The sequence below is a fragment of the Neoarius graeffei genome, chromosome 4, assembly GCF_027579695.1.
Source record: "Neoarius graeffei isolate fNeoGra1 chromosome 4, fNeoGra1.pri, whole genome shotgun sequence".
In the NCBI taxonomy this organism is placed as follows: domain Eukaryota; kingdom Metazoa; phylum Chordata; class Actinopteri; order Siluriformes; family Ariidae; genus Neoarius; species Neoarius graeffei.
In genome coordinates this window covers 107,567,495-107,584,678 of record NC_083572.1, presented here as the reverse complement: position 1 = coordinate 107,584,678, position 17,184 = coordinate 107,567,495, and the positions used below count along the sequence as shown (strand labels likewise).

Here is a 17,184-nt window from a genome sequence, read left to right as displayed (position 1 = left end):
CAGTGTTTTAGGTAGTTTTTATTAATCCTTACAATTATATATCTTAAATTTGAAATCAGATCAATGTGCAGGACATTCTGCGTAATAAGGAAATGGATTTTAAAGTACATTTTTATGTGCATTTATACATGTAATTTTCTCGGGACGGAAATGGCACCGATTCATATATATATATATATCAATGAGCAGCTTCGGATTCGAAAGAGTCGACTCTTAGAAATGAGCTGATCCGACTCACAGTACACATTTCTTTGGTAACAGAACCACGCCCACTTGTGGTCCTTCTTCCGACGTGCGTGTTCCTCTCATGAGGTGTCTAAATGAATTGCCTGTTTAAAACACGTCGAGTTGAAAATACACGATTTAAAACCGACTCACGAAGGAGGTTATAAAGTGATATATATTTACACTGCTGATTTAAAGAAAAAATTGGTTACATGTGATGGTCATAAAATAAGAAACTATATTAGGGGGAATATTAATGTTCAGGCGCCGTCAGTTTTCCTGTGAGATCCCGAGAGAGTGGCCACTTTGGGCAAAATGTCTGGAAAGAGTTTTCGTGTGAGTGACGGAGACTGGATTTGTCCAGATAAAAAGTAAGTAAAAATGTATAGTTGGGATTTCTTAAAGCGTTGTGATGTGATTTGTCATCTTTGTGCATTTGGAACAAATCGTTTACGGCGCTTTTTATAGAAGAAATACGAACGAAGCTAACTCGCTAGGTGACGTTGTGTGTCACTTGGCCTGCATTGCTTTACACGTATTTGCATGAAGTAGTTATTTAAATAACAAACTACTCTTTGAAGAAACACTTTAAATCAAATAACTTTTATATTCGTGTGTTTTTAATCTTATATTAGCAGCATTGCGAGCTACTTTCTATTGTGACAGCTTGCATGCTAGCTAGCCCTTTGCTAGCTAACGCTTCAGAGCTTCATGTAAGCAAATCTATCTTTTGAATATTTTTTTAAAGTTTAAAAGTATATGAATTTAGTTAGAGCAATATTTTTCAGAAATAAGTGACCTTTATTAAAAGCAAGGCCTTCTTTTGTGTCTTGACTGGTTGTCTGTGAAGAGAGAGATTCTTTTTTTTTAGTGAATCGGTTCACTTAGTTCGGTTCTCAAATGATTCCGGTATATGACTCACTGATTCGTTTACGGTTCTTCAAGAGAAAAATGTTAAATAAAAACATTTTAAAAAATCAAAACTATAAAATGTATAACGGGTTTTATAGGTACGAGTGGTTTCTTGTTCTGTTTTGAATTTTATATTGTCTCAGAAACTGGTCTCTCATTTGGGACATTATGGTCAAAAAATAAATTTTCTAATTTTAGTTGTTTTTTTTTTTTTTTTTGCATTTTCCTAACACTCAATGTTTCTTTTGTCATGTTTAATAAGAATATAGTATCTTGCTTTATCTGGCCTCCACTGTGGAACATCTTTTTGATTACAATTCAAATGCTTTTGTAAAACTGATTTCCATATAAAATAACTCCATCATGAAGAATTAAAGCCCCTCCTTCACAGATGAGTGAAAATATTGAATAAATTTCCTCTTTTTGATTGCTTGGGTTAAAAATGCCAAGTTATGATGACTGAATTGATTATTCACTTAAATATGAATAATATGACACAGTTTGGGTATTTGATATGGCGAAATAGGACACAATGGAAAAATCAAGAACACACCGGAAAGATGAGAATAACGGCGGCAGTAAAAGAACAGCGACTGTACCAGCTGAAGGTCGCGCGGGTCTCTGCTGCGGCGCGCGAGCAACGGGACATCACTACCGCACCGGACGGAGCGCGAGGCAAATGACTGGCCGTAGATTCTATCAAAAGTTCGATCTAAATTGACCATGGTTGCAAAATATTGGCCAAAAATATGCAAACACTATGAAATATGAAAGTAAGATATGAAAGAAACATCCTATTGCCTTATACTGCAAGACTAAAACAAAATAAAACTGTCAAAACTCACCTTTTCAGCGATAACGTCCGAACAGATCACCCGCGTAACAGAGAGACCGCAAATGGAAGCACGATCAACTTCTAACTGTTGGAGTGGAAAATTCCATTCTACACATGGAAATTGTTAATGCGTGTCCTTCCCCGCACACAAATAACACGCTACGGTAAAAAATAGACCACAACTCATTTTATAGCTCAGAAACTCATACAAGACCAGCTACCATCGTAACATATTCTGTAAGAAACATATTCTATACCTAACTTTCAGCTTTCGTTTTAAAAAACAAAATCACAGATTTATAACTAAGTTTTTATACGGCGTAGTGATTTTAAGTTCCTACTTTTGGTGAGGTCGTGACCTCGACCCTGAGGCTTTCCGTTTAGATCAAAACACACGATCGTATTGGTTTTGGGTTTGCGGAAAACGGAGTTACGACGGTGATGAAATATTTTGCATGATGTTTTATTACGGTTATGATTATTCTGTGAGCGCACCAATCCTTAGGTGTATAAAGTTACAACTTAAAATACAATTAGTGATAACTGTAGACTTTTCAGTGGACTACAACCTTTTTAAGGGAATGCGATGTAGTCGACCGTTTATCATGTCCCAGATCAAGCCGCCATTTTTCCACAAATTTGCAGAATTTTTGCCAAATTCTGAATATTCGCATCAAAGATTTAGTTTTATCTGTATTATTTCTTTCATCATTTTATTTCAAATTAAAACCAACATCACCATTCAAAACCGTATAGTTTATTGACTGTATATTAGTACCCAGTTTCTGAGACAGACAGGTAGTCGTCGACTTGCGACTTACGACCGATCGACTTTACGACCATCTGGTTATGACTGGCAAGTGTTTCCCAGCTGAGCGGACGACAGTTTCCGCCCCTGCTCCCGGCAGCGCTTCTCGCCGCGTACAACAGTTTCCGCCCCAGCTCCAGGCACATGTGCAGTCTCCCTCGCGCACTCCGTCATACAGTTTCCGCCCCAGCTCCTGGTTTATGAAACGAGCAAATGCTCCCGCCAGCCCGAGCGCTGCAACAGCTGATGATGACGTGGACGACCCACAGCCGAGCACCAGTGATGCCAGCGGTCACTAAGTTTTGTATTTTGCTATGTTTTACATTTGTATTTTGGTACGTTTCAAACTAAAATGTTTTCTATTTTTCACACCTGTATTTCGTATTTTTTGTTTTGCACATATTAAACGAATTGTACTGTACGCAGTGTAGTATGCAGTGTTTGACTTAAACCAAATAATGAGCCGAGGTAATGAAATAAAATGTTGATAAAATAAGACTTTAAGATGATTACAATATCATTACACATCACAATATACTTACGTTCATTTAACACAGGCCGACTTACGACCAGATCGGTTTACGACCGGTCAGTCGTAACCAAACGCAGTCGTAAGTCGACGACTAATATATATGGTCTAGTTCCTTTTGTTTTTTTGGTCATTAATCCTGTGGATTTTTTTTTTCAAAATTATTTGTACAGAATAATTATTGTGCATTAATAAGAAATTTATATTTCTGTCTGTGTATATGTGCACATTTTTTTTTCCCCTGTTAAAACCCTATTTGGACTGGATTGGTTTTACATCTGGGGTTAATATGATGATCACTGGAGTATCTCTCCAAGAAAAGCATTTGATTGACAGAGGGGTTTTTCTCCCTGATGTATCGTAACTGTGGTGTCTTAAAAAGCATCACCAAAGCCATTAAGATACTCCAGGCCTCAACGTTAAAGGAGAACTGAAAGCAAATTTATTTTATCGTCAAAATTCAATCTCATTTTATTAAATATCGGAACGCATTTTTGATCGCTATTTTGTCGCTGCTATAGCAAGTTATGAGTGTTTGAAATATGCTCTGTAATATCAGTCCGTATGTCAAAGCAACGGCCGTAAACGAGATTCGTTGAGACCTGTGCGAGACATCGTAGGACGGGAGTAAAACGTACAGCGGAAATCAAAGTGACCGACATCTGCCAACGTTGTCAAAAGACGCGCGCGCCCTCTTTCGAATGCTGATGTAATCAAGCCGGAAGTTTTCCCTGTGTCCGAAATCGCTCCTTAATCACTATATAGGGTACTATATAGTCCAGACGCCGTTTTGTAGCGCTGTCCGAAACCTTAGTCAGGATTATGTGGGAAATGCGCTCAGTATAATCTGAATTTATCACAAAAACACATGCATGTATTTATTATTTTGAAAACCTACCAGCCGACTGATCTGGCACGTTTTAATTGTGCGACAGTAATGACGTAAATACCAGCACGACGGAGACTAGTCCTTATCCTGTCGTCTTTCCAGCTCTTCTCTACTCCACGTTGGTTCGAAGTCGTATGGAATAATCTCCATGTCATGTATGCGAGGTAGGCGGACGTATGTGCAGAAGTATACAGTTTAATAAAGTGCAGTGTGTGTGTGTGTGTGTGTGTATATATATATATATATATATATATATATATATATAATCTCACACACACAGGCAAACAGTCCAAAACAGCAGGCTAGATCAAAAACGAGAATACAGGCAAAAGGGTCGGTCGAGGCACAAACGGTACATCAAAGGCTAAGCGAGGACAAGAATGAGAAACGGGCACAAGGATCGAGAAACAGGAAATCAAGACAACAGGTAGAAAGGCTCCGTAATGCGTACATGCGTACTGTAATACTTCGCGATGCAAATGCATCAGCACAGTCTTTAAAGTGCATATCCTGGACCAATTTTGGGGGGGGGGGGGGGGAGTATATGAAAGTATGTCCCTTTACACACACATCCTGAAGGGTAATTTTGCACAAGGCCATCTGTCTACAGCAGAAAAAAATAAAACGCGTCTGGGAAAATCCCAAGGGAGTCTGGAGCCAGATTCGTGACGTCACCTTTGGAAGCGCAAGCAGGCTGTGCGAGCTTGCACGGTTTCAGTGCACAGCCTGTGTAGACCAAGTTTAGCAGCTAGCAATTTTTGCATTGAAATATGGAATTGTCACTAGAGTGCAGTGTTACTTCACCTTTTGGATGGAGAATATAATGAGATGTCAGAATTATTTCTTACCCTGGCAACAGTCAACCTGTGAATTGCCGATTTTCTTGGTCTTTTTCTCGGCTCTGCTTGGTCCTCGGCTTCAAGGACCTCGGTGGATGCGGCACTTCGCCTTCTGTCAGGGGAGACGAACACGGCTGGCTCCTTTGGTGACGCTGACACAGATGGAGATGGTGTTGCTTTGGGCATTCTGACAGATGGAACTGCGTCTTTTTTTCAGATCAAGTTGCCTTGCAAAGCCCATTTCCCACTGCAAATAGTTCTCAAAGTCGTCAGGCCTTGTGACGCGAGTACTGCAAATAATGCTGTAGCATGTAGCCAGTTTTTCCGGGTGCCTCGCACGAAGCGCTCCCATTTCTCTCTCGTTGTCCGGTCTTTTGGAAAACGATGAGTACTAATCCCATCAAGATTGGTGTTGCTACACCCTCCTACGATACATCTGTTAAACATTTTAATAATTACGTGATAACGTTGAAGAAATTTGCAGAAAACCACCAGGTCGTTTTCTCATAAATAAACCAGCGCTGACGTAGGATTCAGAAGGAGGTGTCCCGCACGCGACGTCACGAAAATCAATGTTTGCCGGGAAATCCAAATGCCAAGTTTTTTCAGAGGCGGACCAATTCGCCTCAAATGGCTCGATTTCAACTGAATTTTTCTGGTATTGCGCAAAACGCAAAATGTGACAGATATTTGACCAAAGTTTAATATAAAATAGGAGAATTACATTGATCTTGCTCCTGAATTTACCCGTGATATGCACTTTATATAGGTAAACACACAGTTCCTTAGTTGAGCGCCGGTGCACCTTGTTCATGGCGCGCGTGCTGGAGTTCAGCCGAGACGCGCCTTCAGGTGCACGCGCCACAGATGAAGCTGGCAAATCTCGAAATGGCAGCGCTGACACTTCGCGTTTCCAAGTCTCGTGAAAATCGCGTGGATAAGCGACGCCTGCCGTGGACCAAATGAATTAAGTTCAACACCGCTAAAAACCAAAAAGGCCAATAAGTATAATATTTAATTGCAATTAGTTGCCAATACGAGTCACGATATAAGGTTACTAAAACCAAAAACGTAATTGAATAACATGTTAATTAAGAAATAAAGCAAGTTTAAAAATGACTTCAGTTCTCCTTTAACTTTTGACATCTTTTATGGCCTCAAATTTTTTGCCCCCGTTGAGTTTCCTTTTGCCCTAAAAACTTGGGGTATTTTGGCAAGTTTTTAAGTACACAGCTCAAGGCAGTACTGATATTTTCTAGGGGTATAATTGAGTTATTTAGACAAAAGTACATGTTTTAAAAAATTTATAGTTTTAAAAACTTTTTTCTGCAACAGAAGAACAAGACAAGTCCTGAAAACATCTCATCTCATTATCTGTAGCCGCTTTATCCTTCTACAGGGTCGCAGGCAAGCTGGAGCCTATCCCAGCTGACTACAGGCGAAAGGCGGGGTTCACCCTGGACAAGTCGCCAGGTCATCACAGGGCTGACACATAGACACAGACAACCATTCACACTCACATTCACACCTACGCTCAATTTAGAGTCACCAGTTAACCTAACCTGCATGTCTTTGGACTGTGGGGGAAACCGGAGCACCCGGAGGAAACCCACGCGGACACGGGGAGAACATGCAAACTCCGCACAGAAAGGCCCTCGCCGGCCACGGGGCTCGAACCCGGACCTTCTTGCTGTGAGGCGACAGCGCTAACCACTACACCACCGTGCCGCCCGGAAATAAAGTTAAATTCTGATTAATCCAGTAAAACCTGAAGTATAAGTTAATCTAAAGAAAACGACTTGGACATGATAAAGGGACCGAATCACACTGTGAATGAAAACAAACCGTGAGTGAGTTCGGCACTGTGGGAAAATTCCTGCGAAATACGACATTTTGTGATGGTTGATGTGAAAAGAAAAATACAACGAAAGTCTGAATGAAATGAAGATTCACCACAGATATTTATTTTATCGAGGTATTTGATCGCTGTTTCTCAGATTTCGATGAGTCTTGATATAGAATTAAATATTACGACGTGGTTATTTTTACACACGCACACACACCTGTTGGATTCGGCTTCCCCAGAATTTTGTAAACAGTAACGCGGCCGGATCGCTGAGGGAATTGAACTGGTTTTGATGTAACTTTTGAATAATTTCTATAAAAACGGTGATTTTCAACAAATGTTCAACTCATCCTGTCAGACAGGCAGATGTGGATTTGATTTGTCTGGACCCAAACGCTTGGTCGTCCCGGACAGTCGGACTACCATTAATGCCCAGTTGTGTGTTTGTGATGATTGCAATGTAGGAATGAACAAATCTTTACGAGATTAACTTTTTTAACAAGAAGCTCATCAGTGTGTGTTTTTCACAGAGCACTTATTCACTACCTCTCATCACCAGTATTATCACCCGACATCCCTGATCATCTCTCTCGTGTTTTTTTTTGTATCCCAAGGTGTGGAAATGTGAACTTTGCCAGAAGAACGAGCTGTAACCGATGTGGAAGGGGTAAGTCACGATGCGCGTTGTTAATCGCGTACAGCTGTGCTGTGAACCTTTTTAAAATGATAAACGAAGGCTTGTTGTGTGTCCGAACAGAGAAAACGACAGATGCGAAGCTGATGAAGGCAGGCGGAACGGAGATCGGGAAGACTCTGGCTGAGAAGAGCAGGGGACTCTTCAGTGCCAACGACTGGCAGTGCAAAACGTGAGCTTTCTCACATAAACACACCCTCACACACAGGATTGGGCGTGGTCACGGTGTTTGTGTACCGGAGGAGTGGAGGAATCTGGGTAGTACCATCAAAAATGCAAGCTCTTCTCTGGTGCTGTATCGTAGCCCGCATGATTGATTCCGGTTATTGTATTAATTACCGTATTTTCTGGACTATAGAGCGCACCTGTATATAAGCCGCATCCGCTCTATTTAAAAAAAAAAAAAAAAAAGATATACAAGCCGCACCGGGCTATAAGCCGCAGATATCTATGTTGAAAAATTAGATATTTACTGCATGTACAGAACGATTTTGTACTGTAAATGTACATGTATGTACCTGAACAGATTCTTTCCGAACAGTGCCTTTTAACACGGCAGCAACTTTGCTGATTAAAACGGAACAGAACCAAGAGAAAATAACCGGTATTTATTTACCTTCATTTCTCCTGTGTTTGAAACCACAAGTCACTTTAATCATCTTCGCTGGATTTGAAAATAATTACCAGTTAGTAATTTGTCGTGCGTGTTCTATCTGCTAAAGATCTGCTAATTCTTCTTTGCATTGATTTTTCGTCTATCTTATTTTTGATTCTACTTCCGGTTAGAGCGCCCCTAGCGGTGGAAGAAAAATCCACAGAATAGCCGCACCTTTGTATAAGCCGCATGGTTCAAAACCTAGGAAAAAAGTAGCGGCTTATAGTCCAGAAAATACGGTAGTCTTGATGGGTTCTTTTTTTGCATTTGATTCCGTTCACAGCCAGTTCTCATCCCCGAGCGTGGGCTTGCGGAGTTGTTTGTGCTGATGTGTGTAGGTGCCTTGCTCAAGGGCACTTCAGCCATTCCTGCTAGTCCAGGGAATTGAGCCAGCAACCTTTTGGTTCCAAAGATGCTTCTCTAAGCTTTAAGCCATGGCTTCCATTACATAGGCAACATGGGCAAAGTCTCTCTCTGTCTCCTTTCTGGTTTTCTCTTTCTCCTTTTGCTCTCCCCTTTCTCTCCTTCCTTTCCATTCTCTTTCTCTTCCTCCCTTTTCTCTCCCTTCCCCTTCTCTCACTTGCTCTTCTTCCCGTCTCTCTCCTCCTCCCTTCACCCTTCCCCTTCTCTCATTCCCCCCTCCCCTTTCTTTTTCTCTCTCCCTGTCTCCCTTTCTGCCTCCCTTCTGTTTCTTTCTTTCTCTCTCCCTTCTGTTTTTCTCTTTCTCCTTTTGCTCTCCCCTTTCTCTCTTGCTCTTCGTCCCTTCTCCCTTTCTCCCCTCTCACTCCCCCTTCTCTCTCTGTCTCTTGCTCATGCTTCCTTCCTTCTCCCTTCCCCTTCTCTCATTGCCCCCTCTCTCTCTCCTTTTGCTCTCCCCCTTTCTTTCTGTCTGTCTCCCTTCTGTTTCTTTCTTTCTCTCTCTTCTGTTTTTCTCCTTTTGCTCTCCCCTTTATCTCTCTTGCTCTTCGTCCTTTCTCTCACTCCCCCTTCTCTCTCTCGCTTGCTCTTCCTCCCTTCTCCCTTTCTCCCCCTCTCCCTTCCCCTTCTCTCATTGCCCCTTCTCTCTCTCCTTTTGCTCTCCCCTTTTCTCTCTCTCTGTCTCCCTTCTGTTTTTCTCTTTCTCCTTTTGCTCTCCCCTTTCTCTCTCTCCCCTTTTGCTTTCCCCTTCCCTTTTCCTCCCTTCTTTCTCTCTCCTTTCTCTTCTCCCCTTCCCCTTCTCTCTCCCTCCTTTCTCTCCCCCTTCTTTTTCTCTTCCTTCTCTCATTCCCCCTTTTCTATCTTCCTCCCTTCTCTCTCCCCTTTTTCTGTCTCCCCCTTCTCTCTCTTCCTCCTCCCTTCCCCTCTCTTTGTCCTTTCCTTCTCTCTCTTACATGTACACAATTGCTTGTGCTGAAATGAAAATATGTTTTCACTGTGCAGTAACTCGGGTGATTTAATAAGCTTTTTTTTTCTTTTCGTAAATCTGCCGAGAGCTTTTATAATAATTAGAATAAACCCATCCTTCAGTTTCTGCTCTCTCTCTCTCTCTCTCTCTCTCTCTGGCTGACGCTCCTTAAAGTATATATTCATCACTGCTACCGCTCCGTTTGGTCCCTGGGGAAATCAGTAAGACGTCTGTTTCTAACTTGGAGCAGAGATGGTTGTTTTTATAAGACGTCTTTGACGATTGCGTATATTTTACTCTGCTGTCCCGGTCTAAACACCACAAGGGATTGTTTTTACTCTCGGAATATTTCGGAAGATATTTTTAAAATGGTGACAACAGTGTGTTTGCGTTTCTGTCACGTGTTTTAATTATTTATTAATAGAGTAACTGTAATAATAATTTTTTTTTTTTTTAGCAATGCTCTTGCTAGGAAATAACCTCAGGTGCTGACGTGGCATGGGGGGGGGGGGGGGGGGCTCTCGCTCACCTGTGGCAGGGATGCCGGGATTGTGTGTGGGTTTTTTTTTATTTTTTCTTTGTGCCAGGCCATGCACTGCTGTCTATTTGACCCACTGCTGGGGTTAGTTGAGGTTAACCGTAGCGAACACTAATGATTTTTTTTTTTTTTTAAAGCATAAATTCTGTCTCATACGCTGTTGAAATGTCAGGATAGAATGAACTTATGGAAAAAATAGATGCCGCCCTAAGTCTACTCCACCCTTACACACTGTCGCACTTTTACACATTTACTAGGCGTGTAACAATTCACCCAGTTTACAGTCTGAGTCGATTCATAGTTCAATTTTCCGATATTTTTTGAAAAAAAAAATGAGAAATTTATTACCAAGAAACGCAGGAGCATTATTACATTTATTCTTTAGCAATTTAATTTTTGTTAAATTTAAAAAACAATTGTTAAATTTTCTTAACCAATAATTACCTACTCCAACCTTTACAGATGTGGGTAAAATATAATATCCTTTTAACTAAAATATTCCCTTTTCATCATAAACTTTTCTGAACATTTGTTCTTCCTCCTTTTTTCTTTATCTTTCAGCAGCTTGTAAAAAGAGAGCTGATTTCTTATTAAGTCTATTTGTACACAATCGCACAACAGGTCTTTCACAGTTTACATCTGTTTTTTTTTTTTTGTGTGTGTTTTCACAGCATTAGAGCTGTGTTACTTCCACCTGGGGTGAAGTCATGAGTATTCCCGTTATTGTACATTATATAGAGCACCATCTGCTGTCTCAACAATGCAATTACAGCTTGGAAAGGCTGAAATCACGTAGTCATGGTTCATTGTCCGTCCCGAAACCTTGTGAACACGATATCGTAAAGGCTAATGAAAGGAATTTCACCAAACTTTCACCATTTGTGCGCTTTGGGACAAACATGAACTGATTACATTTTGAGATCAAAAGGTCTAAGATCAAGATTACTGTGAGGTCAAATGTCCATCCCCAAATCACAACTTAATAAGGCGTGTAGTCTACTGGGCGGAGGCATCCCCATCGACGCCGTTGACGTCGAGTTCTATCTAGTTTTTTAAAAATGTATTCAAATTTTCGTGCATTTGTATCGTGATTTATCATCGCACGATATGTTACATGTCTAAAAAGAGCTCTGAACTTTTTTAAGTTAAATCTATTTGTATAGTAGTTTTGTCATCACAGCGGTGCATGGTTAGACATGTTGGTATATTTAGTAGCGTTTCCTGTAATAGTGATTTTTAGTAGCACGTTGTACTGTGTATAACATGTAAAATAAATCTCACTCTTTGTTAACGATGCAGATGTGGAAATGTAAACTGGGCACGAAGATCAGAGTGTAACATGTGCAACACCCCCAAATACGCCAAACTCGAGGAAAGAACAGGTATGACATCGCACTCGCATTGTTTAATAATAACACTGGTTCTGATTGCACTAATAGCGTTGTGTTCATTATTATTAATTTATGTTTAAAACAGGATATGGTGGAGGTTTCAACGAGAGAGAGAATCTGGTTTACAACGAGAGAGAGGAGTCTGATGGAGAATATGACGAGGTAGATGTGTTTTACGACTGATTTAATTATTTCTATAACATCATGCATGTGTTAATTTTTAATAATTTTCCTGGCAGTGATAATCTGTGATCTTAAAGACAAAAACGAGACTCGTCTAAAAACCAGCTGGGGTTTAACCGTAAGGCGGGGTTAACGTGTTTCCTGTTAGTTTGGCCGTATAAAAAAGAAGTTTCGAGGGAAAAACAAGGACAACGAGAAAAAGGGAGAACACGAGAAGAAAGAAGAGCATGATGACGAAGACGATGAGGAGGATGAGGATGACGAAGATGGCGATCTTTCAAAATACAAGCTTGATGTAAGATGAGCACGGTTTCATTAGCATGGTTTTATTAACGTTAATATATTGGTCAGTTACGTTTATGTAATCCTCATTAGGATGACGACGACGATGATGACGATGATGACGACGACGCCGATTTGTCCAAGTACGACCTGGACGCGAGCGACGAGGTGAAGCCGTCGGAGAAGAAAGACAGTGGCTCGGGTTCTTCTCGCTCGTCCTCTCGCTCCTCCAGCTCCAGCTCTCGGTCCAGGTCCAGGTAAAAGGGTACAGGTCAAGGGTAACGCCAGACAAAATGTCAGTATCAGGTTAACATCTTTATTCAAACCTGTTCGCTGATTGTTTTTTATTATTGATTTATTGTGTGTTTGATTTTGTCGTGGAAGCCCAAGGCACTTTTTCATCACGTGTTGTGTCGGAGAGGGTTATCTGCTCTGTTCTCGTCTGCTGTAGAAACATCCGAGGTTAACGAGGAACGTAAACGCAGCCGAAAGATCGCGAGAAAAACTAACGATAAAGACGAGCTGTTTAACTCGCGAGTGTCAGGAGTTTCTGAAAAGGTCGCCATGGAAACCTGTCTGACGGTCATTTTAGTTCTCGATGCATGTTCGACTCGTGTCACTTTTTTTTGTTTGTTTTTAAGCCCCACCCCCCAAAAACATCACTTGATCTGATTTGTAAAACTGAATCAGATCATAATCATTTTTTAAAAATTAGCATATTATAATAGTGTTGAGGCCACTGATGTGCATCAAGAAAACCTGAAAAAATTGTACAACCCCGATTCCAAAAAAGTTGGGACACAGTACAAATTGTAAATAAAAACGGAATGCAATGATGTGGAAGTTTCAAAATTCCATATTTTATTCAGAATAGAACATAGATGACATATCAAATGTTTAAACTGAGAAAATGTATCATTTAAAGAGAAAAATTAGGTGATTTTAAATTTCATGACAACAACACATCTCAAAAAAGTTGGGACAAGGCCATGTTTACCACTGTGAGACATCCCCTTTTCTCTTTACAACAGTCTGTAAACGTCTGGGGACTGAGGAGACAAGTTGCTCAAGTTTAGGGATAGGAATGTTAACCCATTCTTGTCTAATGTAGGATTCTAGTTGCTGAACTGTCTTAGATCTTTTTTGTCGTATCTTCCGTTTTATGATGCGCCAAATGTTTTCTCTGGGTGAAAGATCTGGACTGCAGGCTGGCCAGTTCAGTACCCGGACCCTTCTTCTACACAGCCATGATGCTGTAATTGATGCAGTATGTGGTTTGGCATTGTCATGTTGGAAAATGCAAGGTCTTCCCTGAAAGAGACGTCGTCTGGATGGGAGCATATGTAGCTCTAGAACCTGGATATACCTTTCAGCATTGATGGCGTCTTTCCAGATGTGTAAGCTGCCCATGCCACACGCACTAATGCAACCCCATACCATCAGAGATGCAGGCTTCTGAACTGAGCGCTGATAACAACTTGGGTCGTCCTTCTCCTCTTTAGTCCGAATGACACGGCGTCCCTGATTTCCATAAAGAACTTCAAATTTTGATTCGTCTGACCACAGAACAGTTTTCCACTTTGCCACAGTCCATTTTAAATGAGCCTTGGCCCAGAGAAGACGTCTGCGCTTCTGGATCGTGTTTAGATGCGGCTTCTTCTTTGAACTATAGAGTTTTAGCTGGCAACGGCGGATGGCACGGTGAATTGTGTTCACAGATAATGTTCTCTGGAAATATTCCTGAGCCCATTTTGTGATTTCCAATACAGAAGCATGCCTGTATGTGATGCAGTGCCGTCTAAGGGCCCGAAGATCACGGGCACCCAGTATGGTTTTCTGGCCTTGACCCTTACGCACGGAGATTCTTCCAGATTCTCTGAATCTTTTGATGATGATATGCACTGTAGATGATGATATGTTCAAACTCTTTGCAATTTTACACTGTTGAACTCCTTTCTGATATTGCTCCACTATTTGTCGGCGCAGAATTAGGGGGATTGGTGATCCTCTTCCCATCTTTACTTCTGAGAGCCGCTGCCACTCCAAGATGCTCTTTTTATACCCAGTCATGTTAATGACCTATTGCCAATTGACCTAATGAGTTGCAGTTTGGTCCTCCAGCTGTTCCTTTTTTGTACCTTTAACTTTTCCAGCCTCTTATTGCCCCTGTCCCAACTTTTTTGAGATGTGTTGCTGTCATGAAATTTCAAATGAGCCAATATTTGGCATGAAATTTCAAAATGTCTCACTTTCGACATTTGATATGTTGTCTATGTTCTATTATGAATACAATATCAGTTTTTGAGATTTGTAAATTATTGCATTCCGTTTTTATTTACAATTTGTACTTTGTCCCAACTTTTTTGGAATTGGGGTTGTAATATATTTTAGCATTATGATGTTTAACCCTTTAATTCACATTAGCAAACGAAAAAGGAACAAGTGAAGGACGTTTTCCTCTTCGTGTGCAACACACAGTTATGGTTTCTTTGCAAACTGGTTACGCTGTAAAGCGGGGGTCACTAACTGGCGGACTCTGGACCGCGAGAGGCTTCCATCCAGACCACGACGCTTCACTCAAAAATAAATTAATTTTTAAAACTCGGCGGCAGACTTTTAATCCAGCATAACGACCTCAGCCCTGTCGAGCTTGTTGGGTCCGATGTGTTGCGCTCTCATACTGTCAGTTGCTCGGTGGAGAGAAGCACGCAGGTGTTGGTGAAATATGGGGTTATCAAAAACGAGGAAGGTTGATGCTGAAAACCGAGTCTTCTGAGCAGACTGAACGGAAAAGCATGCGTTTATTCTTCCTGCAACGAGCTCGGCGAGATTTGCTTCCGAGTCTGTTACGGTTGTCAGAAGTGGCAGTTTAAAACGCCATTACGAAACTAAACGCCCACTTTGAAGACCCTTACCTACGGCAGTCTGAGGTGAGGATACGGAAAATAAATGAGCTGAAAGGGATCCTTCAGCGGATAATAATTGTGTGCAGCACTTAATAAAGGTCAAATAAATAGGCCTATAAAATAAATACATTTTTAAAAAACAGTGAAATTATAATATGAGCAATAGATCACAGCAGTTGTGCTGTGTCCTGCACGTCATTGCTCTCATCCATGGCCAAAGCAAAAAACTCGAATTCTGACGCTTTCTCATTCAGCTGGTCATCATGATCTGGGTTTGGCGAAGGAATACATTCTGTTGTGCAGCCAGTCCGCATTTCATCCTCCGAATCCTGTCTTCTCTTGTTTACCCTCACAAACTGCGTCGGCACTACGAAACTCTTTGTGGCGGGTTTCGTAGTGACGACGCAGATTATGTTCTTTGAAAACCGACACACTTTCTTTACATGCAAGACAAACTGCACGGTCTTTACACTGAACGAAAAAATGATCGGTGGTCCACTGTTCTTTAAAAACTCTGCACTCTCTGTCAACTTTTCGCTTACCGCTAGCCATTTTGCTGTCCTGAACACTGATGGTTCTCTGCGCGTGCGCTGCCCGTCACTGCTTGATCGCAAGCATATGACGAAAATTGGGAAAATATGAATAGTTCATTTTATAACTAAATATCAATTTTAATTGATAAAATCAACAAAATACAAGATGCAGACATGTTGTTATTTGCCAAAAAGCAATTTAAAAAAATAGGCCATGACCACTTTTGGGGATTGCCTCATAGGGCCGGTTCAAGTGGTGAGGGGCTGGGGGGCCGGTCAAAGGGGGGTGGCGGGCCGTAGTTTGATGACCCCTGGTATATGTGATCTACACAGGTCCTCCCTCATTGCACAACAGCGCTGAGAATACAGTGGATTTTGGGACAACGTAAAAGGAATTCAAGAATGGCCAACGCACGTTTATACGCTGGTTTGAGAACGGCACGGACTCCATTCCTCCCAAGGTTCAAAATGCGATCAGGGAACGGCACGCTAAAGCCAGTTTCTCCCACTGAGATGTGGAAGTAGGCCTACAGGCAATAGGCTCCATGTGAACGAACCTGTGAAGAAATAACTGATCAGAAAGGTGTTGAAGTCGATATCTGGACAGGCCACGCCTACAAGAGGCAAACTACAAGCGAGCTGTTTAGTAGCGTGAGCGTAAGGTCAAGCGTGTTAGCACGGCATTTAAAAATTCAAGTTTTTAATGTTGTGTTAACTGCATTTACGATGTCATGTTTTGTCTGTTATGAATAATTACAGTATTGAAGCGTAATTTAATTGATCGTGATTTTATGGTTGTATGACCCAGCTGTTTGTTCAGCCTTTTTCTTTCAGTCTGTTCAGGGAAATTGGAAATGTGTTGCTCTGTGTTGCAGATCCCGGTCCAGGAGCTCGTCCGGTTCCAGATCACGCTCTCGCTCGAGGTCTCGCTCAAGGTGAATGAGGTGACATGCACTCTCCATGGGAGAGAGTGTATGCGAACTCGCAGTGGTTACAAGAACCACTTCGGACTCAGCAGAAGACCAGAATGATTAGCGTTTTTAGTTATGAATCGAGTTCCAGTCTAAACAGACCTTAACATGTACTGTATTTCAAACGACTCTATAGATAGACAAGAAGACTTTTGGTTATACATGTATTATTCTTCAGAGGCAGAAAGCAGCATGTCCGTTGTCTAATAATGCTCCTTTGGTGTATTTGTTGAACCTTTTTTGTTTGTTTGTTTTTGTTTTTTACACCCCCTCTCGTGTTTGCGTCACTGATGGAAAAACACCTGCTATATCCCTTTTAAAAGATCCAGCTCCCGCTCTGGAAAAGGCTCCGCCTCTTCGAGAAAGAGGTCTCGCTCGTCCTCGCCATCTCCTGAGAGAGGCCAGAAGAGAAGTCGCTCCAGATCCTCCTCTGGCGGACGCAAAAAAAGACGCTCTCGCTCCCAATCGTCCGAAAGGTTTGGGTTTCTGTGGTGTAACAGTATGGCCTTACTGGCTTCCTTTTACATTTTATTGTTTTATGTATTATACACATCATCACTGATGAATGATTTCCTGCTTTCTGATGGAGCTGTTGCAGACCTGCCAACCTTCACAGCTCACTAGTACGACTTTTCCTTCTTAAAAAAAAAAAAAAAAAGGTAGACGAGTGAGTTGACATGATTGACAGCTGGGTAGGCGTTTCGAATAGAGGTCTGCGCAGGACAGAATTTTCAGTCCCGCTCCCGCATTGTGCGCAGTGTTGC

The 17,184-nt window shown here is 41.5% G+C and overlaps 1 protein-coding gene across 1 annotated transcript in view; it reads left to right on the top strand.

The window, feature by feature from the left end:
* The first annotated feature begins 483 nt into the window (after positions 1-483).
* zranb2 (zinc finger, RAN-binding domain containing 2) overlaps positions 484-17,184 on the top strand; it is a 28,893-nt gene continuing 12,192 nt past the window's right edge. The window contains exons 1-9 of the mRNA XM_060920135.1: positions 484-596; positions 7,498-7,550; positions 7,641-7,749; positions 11,454-11,536; positions 11,631-11,707; positions 11,877-12,023; positions 12,104-12,267; positions 16,325-16,384; positions 16,744-16,896. Of these exons, the coding sequence (XP_060776118.1) occupies positions 541-596; positions 7,498-7,550; positions 7,641-7,749; positions 11,454-11,536; positions 11,631-11,707; positions 11,877-12,023; positions 12,104-12,267; positions 16,325-16,384; positions 16,744-16,896 (902 nt within the window). The 5' untranslated portion in view covers positions 484-540. The remainder of the gene's footprint in view (positions 597-7,497; positions 7,551-7,640; positions 7,750-11,453; positions 11,537-11,630; positions 11,708-11,876; positions 12,024-12,103; positions 12,268-16,324; positions 16,385-16,743; positions 16,897-17,184) is intronic.